Source organism: Oncorhynchus kisutch, linkage group LG25 (assembly GCF_002021735.2).
Source record: "Oncorhynchus kisutch isolate 150728-3 linkage group LG25, Okis_V2, whole genome shotgun sequence".
Taxonomy (NCBI): Eukaryota; Metazoa; Chordata; class Actinopteri; order Salmoniformes; family Salmonidae; genus Oncorhynchus; species Oncorhynchus kisutch.
In genome coordinates this window covers 5,160,303-5,173,479 of record NC_034198.2, presented here as the reverse complement: position 1 = coordinate 5,173,479, position 13,177 = coordinate 5,160,303, and the positions used below count along the sequence as shown (strand labels likewise).

General features: G+C 41.2%; 1 protein-coding gene across 3 annotated transcripts in view; it reads left to right on the top strand.

Annotated features, from left to right (window-relative positions):
• Positions 1–13,177, top strand: part of LOC109875680 (retinoic acid receptor alpha) — a 273,460-nt gene that overhangs the window by 116,849 nt on the left and 143,434 nt on the right. For 2 of the 3 annotated variants that reach the window (XM_031804752.1, XM_031804751.1), the window contains exon 3: positions 7,641–8,217. In XM_031804752.1, the coding sequence (XP_031660612.1) occupies positions 8,073–8,217 (145 nt within the window). In that variant the 5' untranslated portion in view covers positions 7,641–8,072. Of the gene's footprint in view, positions 1–7,640; positions 8,233–13,177 lie in introns of all 3 variants that reach the window. The other variant, XM_031804750.1, reaches the window with a different exon arrangement.

Below are 13,177 nucleotides of genomic sequence, written 5' to 3'. Positions count from 1 at the left end.
ACTATAGACCTGGGTTCGATCCCAGGCTGTCAAAGCTGGCTGCGACCTGGAGAACCATGAGGCGGCGCACAATTGGCCCAGCGTCGTCCGGGTTAGGGGAGGGTTTGGCCAACTGTGATGTCCTTGTTCCATTGCGCTCTAGCGGCGACTCCTGTGGCAGGCCGGGCGCATGCACGGTGACTTCAGTCACCAGTTGTACGGTGTTTCCTCCAACACATTGGTGCGGCTGGCTTCCAGGTTAAGCAAGCAGTGTGTCACGAAGCAGTGCAGCTTGGCAGGCTTGTGTTTCGGAGGACTCTTGGCTCTCGACCTTCGCCTCTCCTGAGTCCATACGGGAGTTTCAGTGATGGGACAAGACTGTAACTACCAATTTTTCTAACCAATTTTGTGATATCCAAGGGGTAAAAAGTATGAAATTAAACAAATTAAAATAGAAGTATCGAACATATCAAAAATTCTACTACCAAACTGTTATTTTTTTGTATCGAAAAGTACCGAAGTTTCGGTATACTGTGCAACACTAATACCTTATGTTACCTTTAAGTGAATTGTAGACCAATCTCTCTCTCCCAGGTTTCCACGACTTAACATGCAGAGAAAGAAAAGGAGATCTCTCGAATGCAGTGAGATAAGCTAGATGTGAGATCTGTTCACTGTACAATGAGACTGTTTTAAAGGTCAAGTAGCTTGTTTTTCAAAATGGCCTACGTAGGTGACGTGGTCGCCTGTAGCTCGGTTGGTGAAACATGGCTCTTACAACACCAGTATAGTGGGTGTTATTCCCGGGACCACCTATATGTAAGAACTGTATGCACACATGACAGTAAGTCGTTTTTGATTAAAGAGTCTGCTAAATTTGTATTAAATTATATTATGTACATGCCAGATGGCTTGGTGATTGAATAGATTGGCAATGGACCAATTTTCAGCCTGCAATCTTTTACTCTGGCCTCAGTTAGCACATTGTTGATACACAACCAATAGCCTGAGTTACTGTATCTAAATATGCAGTGCAATATGGATTTCCAGTCCATCTGTATTTCCGTACAAGGGGTCTGTTGTAAGGTCACGTAACTTATGTTTCAAAATGGTCAGCTGAGCTGACATGCGTGCCAGATGGCTTTGTGATAGACTACTTAGCAATTTGCCCATTTTCAGCCTGCAACCTTTCCCCTGGCCTCAGTTAGCACCTTGTTGTAACACAACCTATAGACTATAGCTACCACATCTAAATATGCAGTCCTGTAAGGTTTTTCAGTCAATGTATTATAGGGGATGTTAATGCATTTTCGTGTGTGTCTGAGAGCCTACACATATCATGGTTATCTGATTTGCTTTGACATCTGAAACGGACCAATACGTAACTGAACCTTGGCTGTTATGAAGCCTGTGTCCTCTTAATATAACTCAAAACAACAGTTTTACAGGTGGGTAGTAGTAGGGAGGTTTTAAAAGTGAAATAAAACAAAGACCAGCACCCTTGGGCTTTTTAAAGATGTTCGTGAAAGCTCTTTAGCTAATGCAAATTCACCCCTTGTGCAGTGTCCTCCTTTTTGTTTGTCACTATATCAGTGTGTCCTGTGTGTGTCTGTTTGTGGTATCCTTGTGTATCCGGCTGCCCAGCCATATTACAGGGTGATTTGGAGAGCACTTTGGCCCCGATCAATAAGAATAAGGCAGCTAATAGAAGGATGAGAGCCAAAAAAGCCATGCTCCCAGCCTGATGGAGAGACGGACACACCAGGGCCCCATATAGACCATGTCTGCGAGACAGATTTCCAGCCGTTGCGCTAACGCTAGTTCTCATTGGTTTGCGAAACTACCCTGAACTTCCTTCATACTGGACACTGAGACATACAAATGTTATCCAAGAGTTCATCTGACTCTGGGGAAGTAGATAAAAGGCTTCATTGCCAAAATCCTGTGTACACACACACACACACACACACACACACACACACACACACACACACACACACACACACACACTCTCTCAATGACTAATGACAATATTTTGCCTCATCACATACGCTGCTGTTACTTTTTATCTATCCTGTTGCCTAGTCACTTAATCTCTAACTATAGACTGGGCGATATATCAAATTAATTCAAATGTTTTTGCGTTATATTCCAAATGCCTGCTTTGCAAGAACGATGTGCGTTTGTCCACTTGTTCTCATGTTGTCTTTTTGGCCTTGTCCCCTATGCTCCTTCTGTGCTGTGTGCACCTTCCCATTTACACCAGAGATCTGTAAATAAGGATTAGATGCTCATGTCTCCACTCTAATAACGGGAGTCGTTGTCCCAAAGGCAGGAAGGCAGGCGACAAGATTGGGTCCAAAATAAGCGTGTAGAAGCTCATCTTTGCATCTTCCTCTCTGTTTACACACACACCAAGCCCCTCCACTCACAACAACAAAGATGAGAGATCACGTCATCTCTGACAAGCGGTTTCAACTCGCTATTTGAGTTTTGGTCCAACTGAATCGGTCATATGGACACAAACACATTGAGGCATTATTTTACTGTAATAGAGAAGTTAACCTTTTTAACGATCCTATTTTTACTCTTCAAATTGAGCGCAGAGCAGACAATACTAAAACGAGAGTATCAATAAACATTTGATTCTGGAAAATGCATTATTTGTTGGTCGCGTGCGCCATTGCGGTACCATGTACCGCTAGCAGCATGTGTTTTCTAAATGTGCAATAAGCCTAAAACACATATGTAAGGATTTGGCAACTTGTTCTCATTGTGAGAAATAGGGTAGGGCACTTGATTTGAACATCTGAACTAAGTGGATAGGCTAGCATGCTGTTAAAACAGTTGGAGACGGACAGGACAGAAGGGTTCATAACAATTCAACTGTTCTACCTTCTTATCTTGCAAATCTATCCAAGTTCACTCAACTTAAAATATAAAGATTAGCTGGCTACTCACTAGCACATGGGCTTTTGCTTGATTTGTTTATGAGATATGTGTTAATGTTCTATAATGTCTGCTACAAGAAGTTAGTCATTATGCATGGTTCTGGTTAAATTAGTAACAAAAAGGGCATTTCATAGACAGGAGGATCAAAAAAAGCCGATAACGATTAATTGGCCTATTTTTATATATATATTTATAATAATGAGAATTACAACAATACTGAATGAACACTTATTTTAACTTGATATAGTACATCAATAAAATCATTTTAGTCTCACATTATGAAACATGTTCAATTTGGTTGAAATAATGCAAAAACAAAGTGCAATATGTGCCATGTAAAAAAAGCTAACGTTTAAGTTCCTTGCATATGAGAACATATGAAAGCTGGGGGTTCCTTTTAACACGAGTCTTCAATATTCCCAGGTAAGAAGTTTTAGGTTGTAGTTATTATAGGACTATTTCTCTCTATACCATTTGTATTTCCTATACCTTTGACTATTGGATGTTCTTATAGGCAATATAGTATTGCCAGCCTAATCTCGGGAGGTGATAGGCTTAAAGTCATAAACTGCAATGCTTGAAGCACAGCGAAGAGCTGCTAGTTAAGTGCTGTTTGAGTGAATGCTTATGAGCCTGCTGCTGCCTACCACCGCTCAGTCAGACTGCTCTATCAAATCATAGACTTAATTATAATATAATAACACACAGAAATATGAGCCTTAGGTCATTAATATGGTCAAATCCGGAAATGATATTTTCAAGAGGAAAAAAAAGTTTATTCTTTCAGTGAAATACGCAATACATATTTTATCTAATGCATCCCTAAGTCTAAATATTGCTGTTACATTGAAGGTTGTGCAATGTTATGTCATAATTATGTACAATTCTGGCAAATTAATTACGGCCTTTGTTAGGAAGAAATGGTCTTCACACAGTTCGCTACGAGCCAGGCGGCCCAAACTGCTGCATAGACCCTGACTCTGTTGCACAGAACGCAAGAGAAGTGACACAATTTCCCTAGTTAAAATAAATTCATGTTAGCAGGCATTATTAACTACATATGGTTGCAGGTTTAAAGAAATATACTTGTGTATTGAGTTTAAGAATGGCATTGATGTTGCACCAATGTGTACCTAACCATAAACAACTTTTTTTTCGCGAATGCGCTAGTTAAATCACCCGTTTGACGAAGTAGGCTGTGATTCAATGTTAAGTTAACAGGCACCGCATCGATTATATGCAATGCAGGACAAGCTAGTAATATCATCAACCATGTGTAGTTAACTAGTGATTATGTTAAGATTGGTTGTTTTTTTATAAGATAAGTTTTACGCTAGCTAGCAACTTACCTTGGCTCATTGCTGCACTTGCTTAACAGGTAGTCAGCCTGCCACAGTCTCCTCGTGGAGTGCAGTGTAATCGGCCATAATCGGTGTAAAAAAAATGCCGATTACAGATTGTTATTATAACTTGAAGCCGACCCTAATTACTCGGCCATTCCAATGAATCAGTCGACCTTTAACATCTGCCTAAATGAATTTGCACCCCTGCACATCGACTTGGTACTAGTACCCCGTGTATATAGCCAAGTTATCGTTATTCATTGTGTATTTATTTATTACATGTTTCATTTTCTATTTTCTTTCTCTCTACGTTGTTGGGAAGGGCCCTTAAGTTTCACTGTTAGTACACCTGTCGTTTATGAAGCATTTTCTATTTTCTTTCTCTCTACGTTGTTGGGAAGGGCCCTTAAGTTTCACTGTTAGTACACCTGTCGTTTATGAAGCATTTTCTATTTTCTTTCTCTCTACGTTGTTGGGAAGGGCCCTTAAGTTTCACTGTTAGTACACCTGTCGTTTATGAAGCATTTTCTATTTTCTTTCTCTCTACGTTGTTGGGAAGGGCCCTTAAGTTTCACTGTTAGTACACCTGTCGTTTATGAAGCATTTTCTATTTTCTTTCTCTCTACGTTGTTGGGAAGGGCCCTTAAGTTTCACTGTTAGTACACCTGTCGTTTATGAAGCATTTTCTATTTTCTTTCTCTCTACGTTGTTGGGAAGGGCCCTTAAGTTTCACTGTTAGTACACCTGTCGTTTATGAAGCATTTTCTATTTTCTTTCTCTCTACGTTGTTGGGAAGGGCCCTTAAGTTTCACTGTTAGTACACCTGTCGTTTATGAAGCATTTTCTATTTTCTTTCTCTCTACGTTGTTGGGAAGGGCCCTTAAGTTTCACTGTTAGTACACCTGTCGTTTATGAAGCATTTTCTATTTTCTTTCTCTCTACGTTGTTGGGAAGGGCCCTTAAGTTTCACTGTTAGTACACCTGTCGTTTATGAAGCATTTTCTATTTTCTTTCTCTCTACGTTGTTGGGAAGGGCCCTTAAGTTTCACTGTTAGTACACCTGTCGTTTATGAAGCATTTTCTATTTTCTTTCTCTCTACGTTGTTGGGAAGGGCCCTTAAGTTTCACTGTTAGTACACCTGTCGTTTATGAAGCATTTTCTATTTTCTTTCTCTCTACGTTGTTGGGAAGGGCCCTTAAGTTTCACTGTTAGTACACCTGTCGTTTATGAAGCATTTTCTATTTTCTTTCTCTCTACGTTGTTGGGAAGGGCCCTTAAGTTTCACTGTTAGTACACCTGTCGTTTATGAAGCATTTTCTATTTTCTTTCTCTCTACGTTGTTGGGAAGGGCCCTTAAGTTTCACTGTTAGTACACCTGTCGTTTATGAAGCATTTTCTATTTTCTTTCTCTCTACGTTGTTGGGAAGGGCCCTTAAGTTTCACTGTTAGTACACCTGTCGTTTATGAAGCATTTTCTATTTTCTTTCTCTCTACGTTGTTGGGAAGGGCCCTTAAGTTTCACTGTTAGTACACCTGTCGTTTATGAAGCATTTTCTATTTTCTTTCTCTCTACGTTGTTGGGAAGGGCCCTTAAGTTTCACTGTTAGTACACCTGTCGTTTATGAAGCATTTTCTATTTTCTTTCTCTCTACGTTGTTGGGAAGGGCCCTTAAGTTTCACTGTTAGTACACCTGTCGTTTATGAAGCATTTTCTATTTTCTTTCTCTCTACGTTGTTGGGAAGGGCCCTTAAGTTTCACTGTTAGTACACCTGTCGTTTATGAAGCATTTTCTATTTTCTTTCTCTCTACGTTGTTGGGAAGGGCCCTTAAGTTTCACTGTTAGTACACCTGTCGTTTATGAAGCATTTTCTATTTTCTTTCTCTCTACGTTGTTGGGAAGGGCCCTTAAGTTTCACTGTTAGTACACCTGTCGTTTATGAAGCATTTTCTATTTTCTTTCTCTCTACGTTGTTGGGAAGGGCCCTTAAGTTTCACTGTTAGTACACCTGTCGTTTATGAAGCATTTTCTATTTTCTTTCTCTCTACGTTGTTGGGAAGGGCCCTTAAGTTTCACTGTTAGTACACCTGTCGTTTATGAAGCATTTTCTATTTTCTTTCTCTCTACGTTGTTGGGAAGGGCCCTTAAGTTTCACTGTTAGTACACCTGTTGTTTATGAAGCATTTTCTATTTTCTTTCTCTCTACGTTGTTGGGAAGGGCCCTTAAGTTTCACTGTTAGTACACCTGTCGTTTATGAAGCATTTTCTATTTTCTTTCTCTCTACGTTGTTGGGAAGGGCCCTTAAGTTTCACTGTTAGTACACCTGTCGTTTATGAAGCATTTTCTATTTTCTTTCTCTCTACGTTGTTGGGAAGGGCCCTTAAGTTTCACTGTTAGTACACCTGTCGTTTATGAAGCATGTGACATACAATTTCATAACATTTTCAACAAAAAAAAAACTATTTTCCTCCTTGCTTCATTCATGTGTAATGCTCACTAGAGCAATCCTTTTTTACCAAACGCCACATCTTGCTTAGGTGGTTGTGTCACCCATTGTCAAGGTTTCTTACGTCGTTGCCCCGTTTGTGTTAAGACCCCTGACTCATAACGAGATCATTACGCTGAAAAAATGAAGTCATGTATATAAACATTTGATCAAACGGTCTCCATGAATTATACAGAGGCCTGCTGGAGCTAGACAATGTTCCCAGTGTACCAGGCTGTAGCTAGAGAGACGCCTAAAAATGGGCTAGAATTGAGTGTATTGTATTCTGTTTGTCTAATGTTGGTAACATTGGATCTTCATTCTTACATTACATGATGTATACGGACTCAAGTGACGTGTGTGTGTGTGTGTGTGCGCGCACCTGCTCTATGGCTTTGACTGTGTGTGTTTGTGAAAGACATCCGGGACTAACGATAGTCGTCATTAGCTATGTTTTCTTTTGTTTCATTCATGTCTCGGTGACATTCCCCCAGAGTTTTCACTCTAGCCTTGGTAATGAGTGTGTGTATTGGTCGAGCTATCACATACCCATTGCATGCTGTTCATGGCTTTTAATGCTCCATAAGATAATTTGCCTGAAGTGGGTGTTTTTTACCATTTCAGACTCGACATTTCCAGTAATTAGCGTCACATAGATGCATGTTTTTCCCCTTTTAAATAGGGGGGAAATATATATTTTCTTTATATAATCATCTCTCTCGCTGTGTTTGTGTGTTGCAGTTGACCTTTTAACCATAGCTTCTTTTGCAGGTGTGTATAGATGCGAGGGCTGACATGTAATGTTTTTTAAAGTGTGTTTGTGGTATCTATGATATTGTCCCAAAGGGGATTCAACATGTTTAATTATCTTTCTCTCTAGGTGAAGATTGAAGGACACTCAAAAGACACTGAACGGTTAGCGCTATACCAGAGAGGACCCTTTCATAGTCGACATATCTCTACGTATTCCCCATGTCTGGAACCGACTCCACAGTGAAAGACCTGTTATACCCTGCCTGTGAAGGTTCAAAACCTCCTTCATAACCACTATCCTGCACCTCTCCTCGCCATCAGTCAAAGGAGGTAACAAACAGGCGGCAACTTTGGGGGAGACTACAACTCCAAGAGACTACAACTCCAGGTGCCTAATTCAGAGGGCATTTCTCCAGTCCCAACGCCACTGGAATACCACGCATGTCCATCGCCCATATGGGGGCTAAAACCACTCCATTACCCACACTGACACCATTCTGAGCCCTGTATTGCCACAGTGTTTGGGGTGTCGTCATCGGTGGCGCTGGATTGAGCCCTAATGGCTGGGAAGGGCAACCCGGTCCCGGGCCCACACCTCAACGGCTTCCCCATGCCCCACTACTCCTACTTCTTCCCCCATATGCTGGGGGGGCTTTCTCCCCCCGGCCTGCCCCTGAATAGCTACAGCACGCCCTCGCCAGCCAGTAAGTACCCCTACTGTACGTCCTCAACCTTCTCTCTGCTGTTTCAATTGACTGTGTGGTGTAGTGTTGGTGCTTGCTAAAGCGCATTTGTTTTGGCTGTGCTGTTGTCTGCTTTGCCTCAGAATATTAGCCTGTTTTTTTTGGTATAGCCAACTCCTTTGTCAACGGTCTGGCGCTCAAGGTATCAGAGTATTGGCCTGTTGCAGTATTTTGAGTCTAAGCATGGTCGGATGTTGGAGAGACAGGAAATCAACAGAGATGCTGAGATGTTATTGTGCAGGGGGAGTGAGCTTTCATCTGGCCTGTTTAGACCAGTCCCACATGAGACTGTAACCCGAGCATAGTGCCACACTGCCTACAGCATTCACCGTCCTCAATACTCAGGCCCTTTCTAACACACACACACACACACACACACACACACCATGAAAACGTCTTAGATCACACAGGACAAGAGGACAGGGTAGTCAACCTGACATCTGAAAATGGACAAGCCACTAAAGCCAACCTTATCTATGTAAAATGACTACATATTGTTATGAGAGACTTAGTCAGCCAGGTTGCTCGGGGTATTGCCTTTCCATCTGGTCATATTAGCATGGTGTTCAATGGGATTAGTTATGAGAGACTTAGTCAGCCAGGTTGCTCGGGGTATTGACTTTCCATCTGGTCATATTAGCATGGTGTTCAATGGGATTAGTTATGAGAGACTTAGTCAGCCAGGTTGCTCGGGGTATTGACTTTCCATCTGGTCATATTAGCATGGTGTTCAATGGGATTAGTTATGAGAGACTTAGTCAGCCAGGTTGCTCGGGGTATTGACTTTCCATCTGGTCATATTAGCATGGTGTTCAATGGGATTAGTTATGAGAGACTTAGTCAGCCAGGTTGCTCGGGGTATTGACTTTCCATCTGGTCATATTAGCATGGTGTTCAATGGGATTAGTTATGAGAGACTTAGTCAGCCAGGTTGCTCGGGGTATTGACTTTCCATCTGGTCATATTAGCATGGTGTTCAATGGGATTAGTTATGAGAGACTTAGTCAGCCAGGTTGCTCGGGGTATTGACTTTCCATCTGGTCATATTAGCATGGTGTTCAATGGGATTAGTTATGAGAGACTTAGTCAGCCAGGTTGCTCGGGGTATTGCCTTTCCATCTGGTCATATTAGCATGGTGTTCAATGGGATTAGTTATGAGAGACTTAGTCAGCCAGGTTGCTCGGGGTATTGCCTTTCCATCTGGTCATATTAGCATGGTGTTCAATGGGATTAGTTATGAGAGAATTCTTCAGCCAGGTTGCTCGGGGTATTGACTTTCCATCTGGTCATATTAGCATGGTGTTCAATGGGATTAGTTATGAGAGACTTAGTCAGCCAGGTTGCTCGGGGTATTGCCTTTCCATCTGGTCATATTAGCATGGTGTTCAATGGGATTAGTTATGAGAGAATTCTTCAGCCAGGTTGCTCGGGGTATTGACTTTCCATCTGGTCATATTAGCATGGTGTTCAATGGGATTAGTTATGAGAGACTTAGTCAGCCAGGTTGCTCGGGGTATTGACTTTCCATCTGGTCATATTAGCATGGTGTTCAATGGGATTAGTTATGAGAGACTTAGTCAGCCAGGTTGCTCGGGGCATTGACTTTCCATCTGGTCATATTAGCATGGTGTTCAATGGGATTAGTTATGAGAGACTTAGTCAGCCAGGTTGCTCCGGGTCAGTGTATTGCCTTTCCATCTGGTCATATTAGCATGGTGTTCAATGGGATTAGTTATGAGAGACTTAGTCAGCCAGGTTGCTCGGGGTATTGCCTTTCCATCTGGTCATATTAGCATGGTGTTCAATGGGATTAGTTATGAGAGACTTAGTCAGCCAGGTTGCTCCGGGTCAGTGTATTGACTTTCCATCTGGTCATATTAGCATGGTGTTCAATGGGATTAGTTATGAGAGACTTAGTCAGCCAGGTTGCTCCGGGTCAGTGTATTGCCTTTCCATCTGGTCATATTAGCATGGTGTTCAATGGGATTAGTTATGAGAGACTTAGTCAGCCAGGTTGCTCCGGGTCAGTGTATTGACTTTCCATCTGGTCATATTAGCATGGTGTTCAATGGGATTAGTTATGAGAGACTTAGTCAGCCAGGTTGCTCCGGGTCAGTGTATTGACTTTCCATCTGGTCATATTAGCATGGTGTTCAATGGGATTAGTTATGAGAGACTTAGTCAGCCAGGTTGCTCCGGGTCAGTGTATTGACTTTCCATCTGGTCATATTAGCATGGTGTTCAATGGGATTAGTTATGAGAGACTTAGTCAGCCAGGTTGCTCGGGGTATTGACTTTCCATCTGGTCATATTAGCATGGTGTTCAATGGGATTAGTTATGAGAGACTTAGTCAGCCAGGTTGCTCGGGGTATTGACTTTCCATCTGGTCATATTAGCATGGTGTTCAATGGGATTAGTTATGAGAGACTTAGTCAGCCAGGTTGCTCCGGGTATTGCCTTTCCATCTGGTCATATTAGCATGGTGTTCAATGGGATTAGTTATGAGAGACTTAGTCAGCCAGGTTGCTCGGGGTATTGCCTTTCCATCTGGTCATATTAGCATGGTGTTCAATGGGATTAGTTATGAGAGACTTAGTCAGCCAGGTTGCTCGGGGTATTGACTTTCCATCTGGTCATATTAGCATGGTGTTCAATGGGATTAGTTATGAGAGACTTAGTCAGCCAGGTTGCTCGGGGTATTGACTTTCCATCTGGTCATATTAGCATGGTGTTCAATGGGATTAGTTATGAGAGACTTAGTCAGCCAGGTTGCTCGGGGTCAGTGTATTGACTTTCCATCTGGTCATATTAGCATGGTGTTCAATGGGATTAGCAAGAGGAGGAACTTTGATTAGCAGTCAGTCATGTCCACTTCCTCATTGAGCCCTGAAAGACTGGGACATGCTTTTCATCCTATTCCTCATTTGAGTTGTATCTATTCAATTTGAATAAGTAACGTTCGAATGGTCGTGGTACATTGTGTGTGTGGACACTGCATCGCTATCTCTTGTGGCCTTTTGTGTGTGGGTGTGTGTGGCGCATGTGTCTGTCAGGACTCTCTCCCAGTGTTTGACGAGAGGGGAGGCGGGGTTCCTTCACTTAAGCCGCACAAACACTTCCTGGGACACTGACCACCACTTCCTACTCACTCATGCACACACACAAACACGTACACTCTCTCATTGACATAGTTTCTGGGTCATTTCATCAAGCCATGACACCCACCATCTCAGATTGTTCTGAAATTGTTTCTGGAGTTAGAAACCTTTAAGCTTAGCATTCCTGCAACATTATTTTGTTGAAATATAATTGGATGTCTGAGAAATTAAGCCTAATGGCAGGAACAGCACTGTCTAGCGGTCAGAACCTGGTAATATCAGGATGTTGTATGGGACATAAACCTAAACATCAATAACTAATTTCTCTGAACAGGGGAAAAAACATGACCAAATTCATTGAGAATGCATTTCATAGTATGAAGAAACAATACTTTGAGCTGCAGCTCCATACTACCTGTCAAACAGAGAACTGATATTGTATCGTGCATGTGTACAAATTAAGCCAAAAATCTAAGTTTAAACATTTCTAACGTATGCTGCCCTAATTTTCAAGAAAAGTGCATATAAAATGAAAGCTTTACTTACAACCTGTTTTAATATAATACATACAGAGTGTACCGTTTAACTTAGGGCAATGGAGGGGGCGCAATTCGAATAAATAATCATAAATATTATGGATACTAAACATTTCGGTACCCATAAGGGTCTTATATCGGTTGAAAGCTTACATTCTTGTTAATCTAACTGCACTGTTCAATATACAGTAGCTATTACAGTGAAAACATGCCATGCGATTGTTTGAGGACGGCGCCCCACATCAAAATATTTTTCCAGCGGCACAGGATTCATACATTCACAAATAGTGATTAAATATTCACTTTTTGAAACTATTCCTCTGATTTGTCATCCAAAGGGTCCCAGCTATAACATGTAGTGTCGTTTTGTTAGATAAAATCATTCTTTATATCCCAAAAGGTCTGTTTAGTTGGCACCATCGATTTTGAGTAATCCACTCCTTCAACATGCAGAGAAAGGAATCCGAAACTACCCCTAAACTTTGTTTCAACAAGTCAAAATACATTTCTATTAACTCCTCAGATACCCTAAAATGTAATCAAACTATAATATTTCTTATGGAAAGAAGTATGTTCAATAGAAAACCGATTTTTAGGAGGTGCGTCCTGTCTTCATGGCGCGCGCAAACACGAATTTCCAAGATTGTGTCCCTGTACTAAAACTGGTATTTCTTATTTGTTTTTGAAGTTACAAGCCTGAAACCTTGAACATAGACTGTGGAAGCCATAGGAATTTCATCCAGGGAGATAATTTTCAGTTTGACTTTATACTTGCCATTCTAAGAGGATGATCTCTCAACAAAAAAAATCAGTTTGGTTTTTCTTTGGATTTTCTCCCACCATATCTATTGTGTTATATTGTCCTACATTATTTTAACATTTCTACAAAGTGTTTTCTTTCCAATGGTACCAATTATATGCATATCCTGGCTTCAGGGCCTGAGCAACAGGCAGTTTACTTTGGGCACATCGATCAGGTGGAAATTGTGTTCCCAATAAGACCACCTCTTAAATAATCTAGTTTAATTCATTTCCAAATGTACAAGTGGACATTTCTTATGTAAAATTATATTAATCTCCCCTAAAGTTATTAAAATAAATGGATCATTTCTATTCATTATGAAAGTAGTACTCATATTAAGGGGGTGTCCAATGGTATCCACAGAGATCCATGTGGATTTAGGCTTATGTTCTTGCCAAACAGTACACACCCGATTTCAACCAGTCATATATATATATATATACTTTAATCAAGACATGATTAGTTGAATCAGGTGTGTTATTG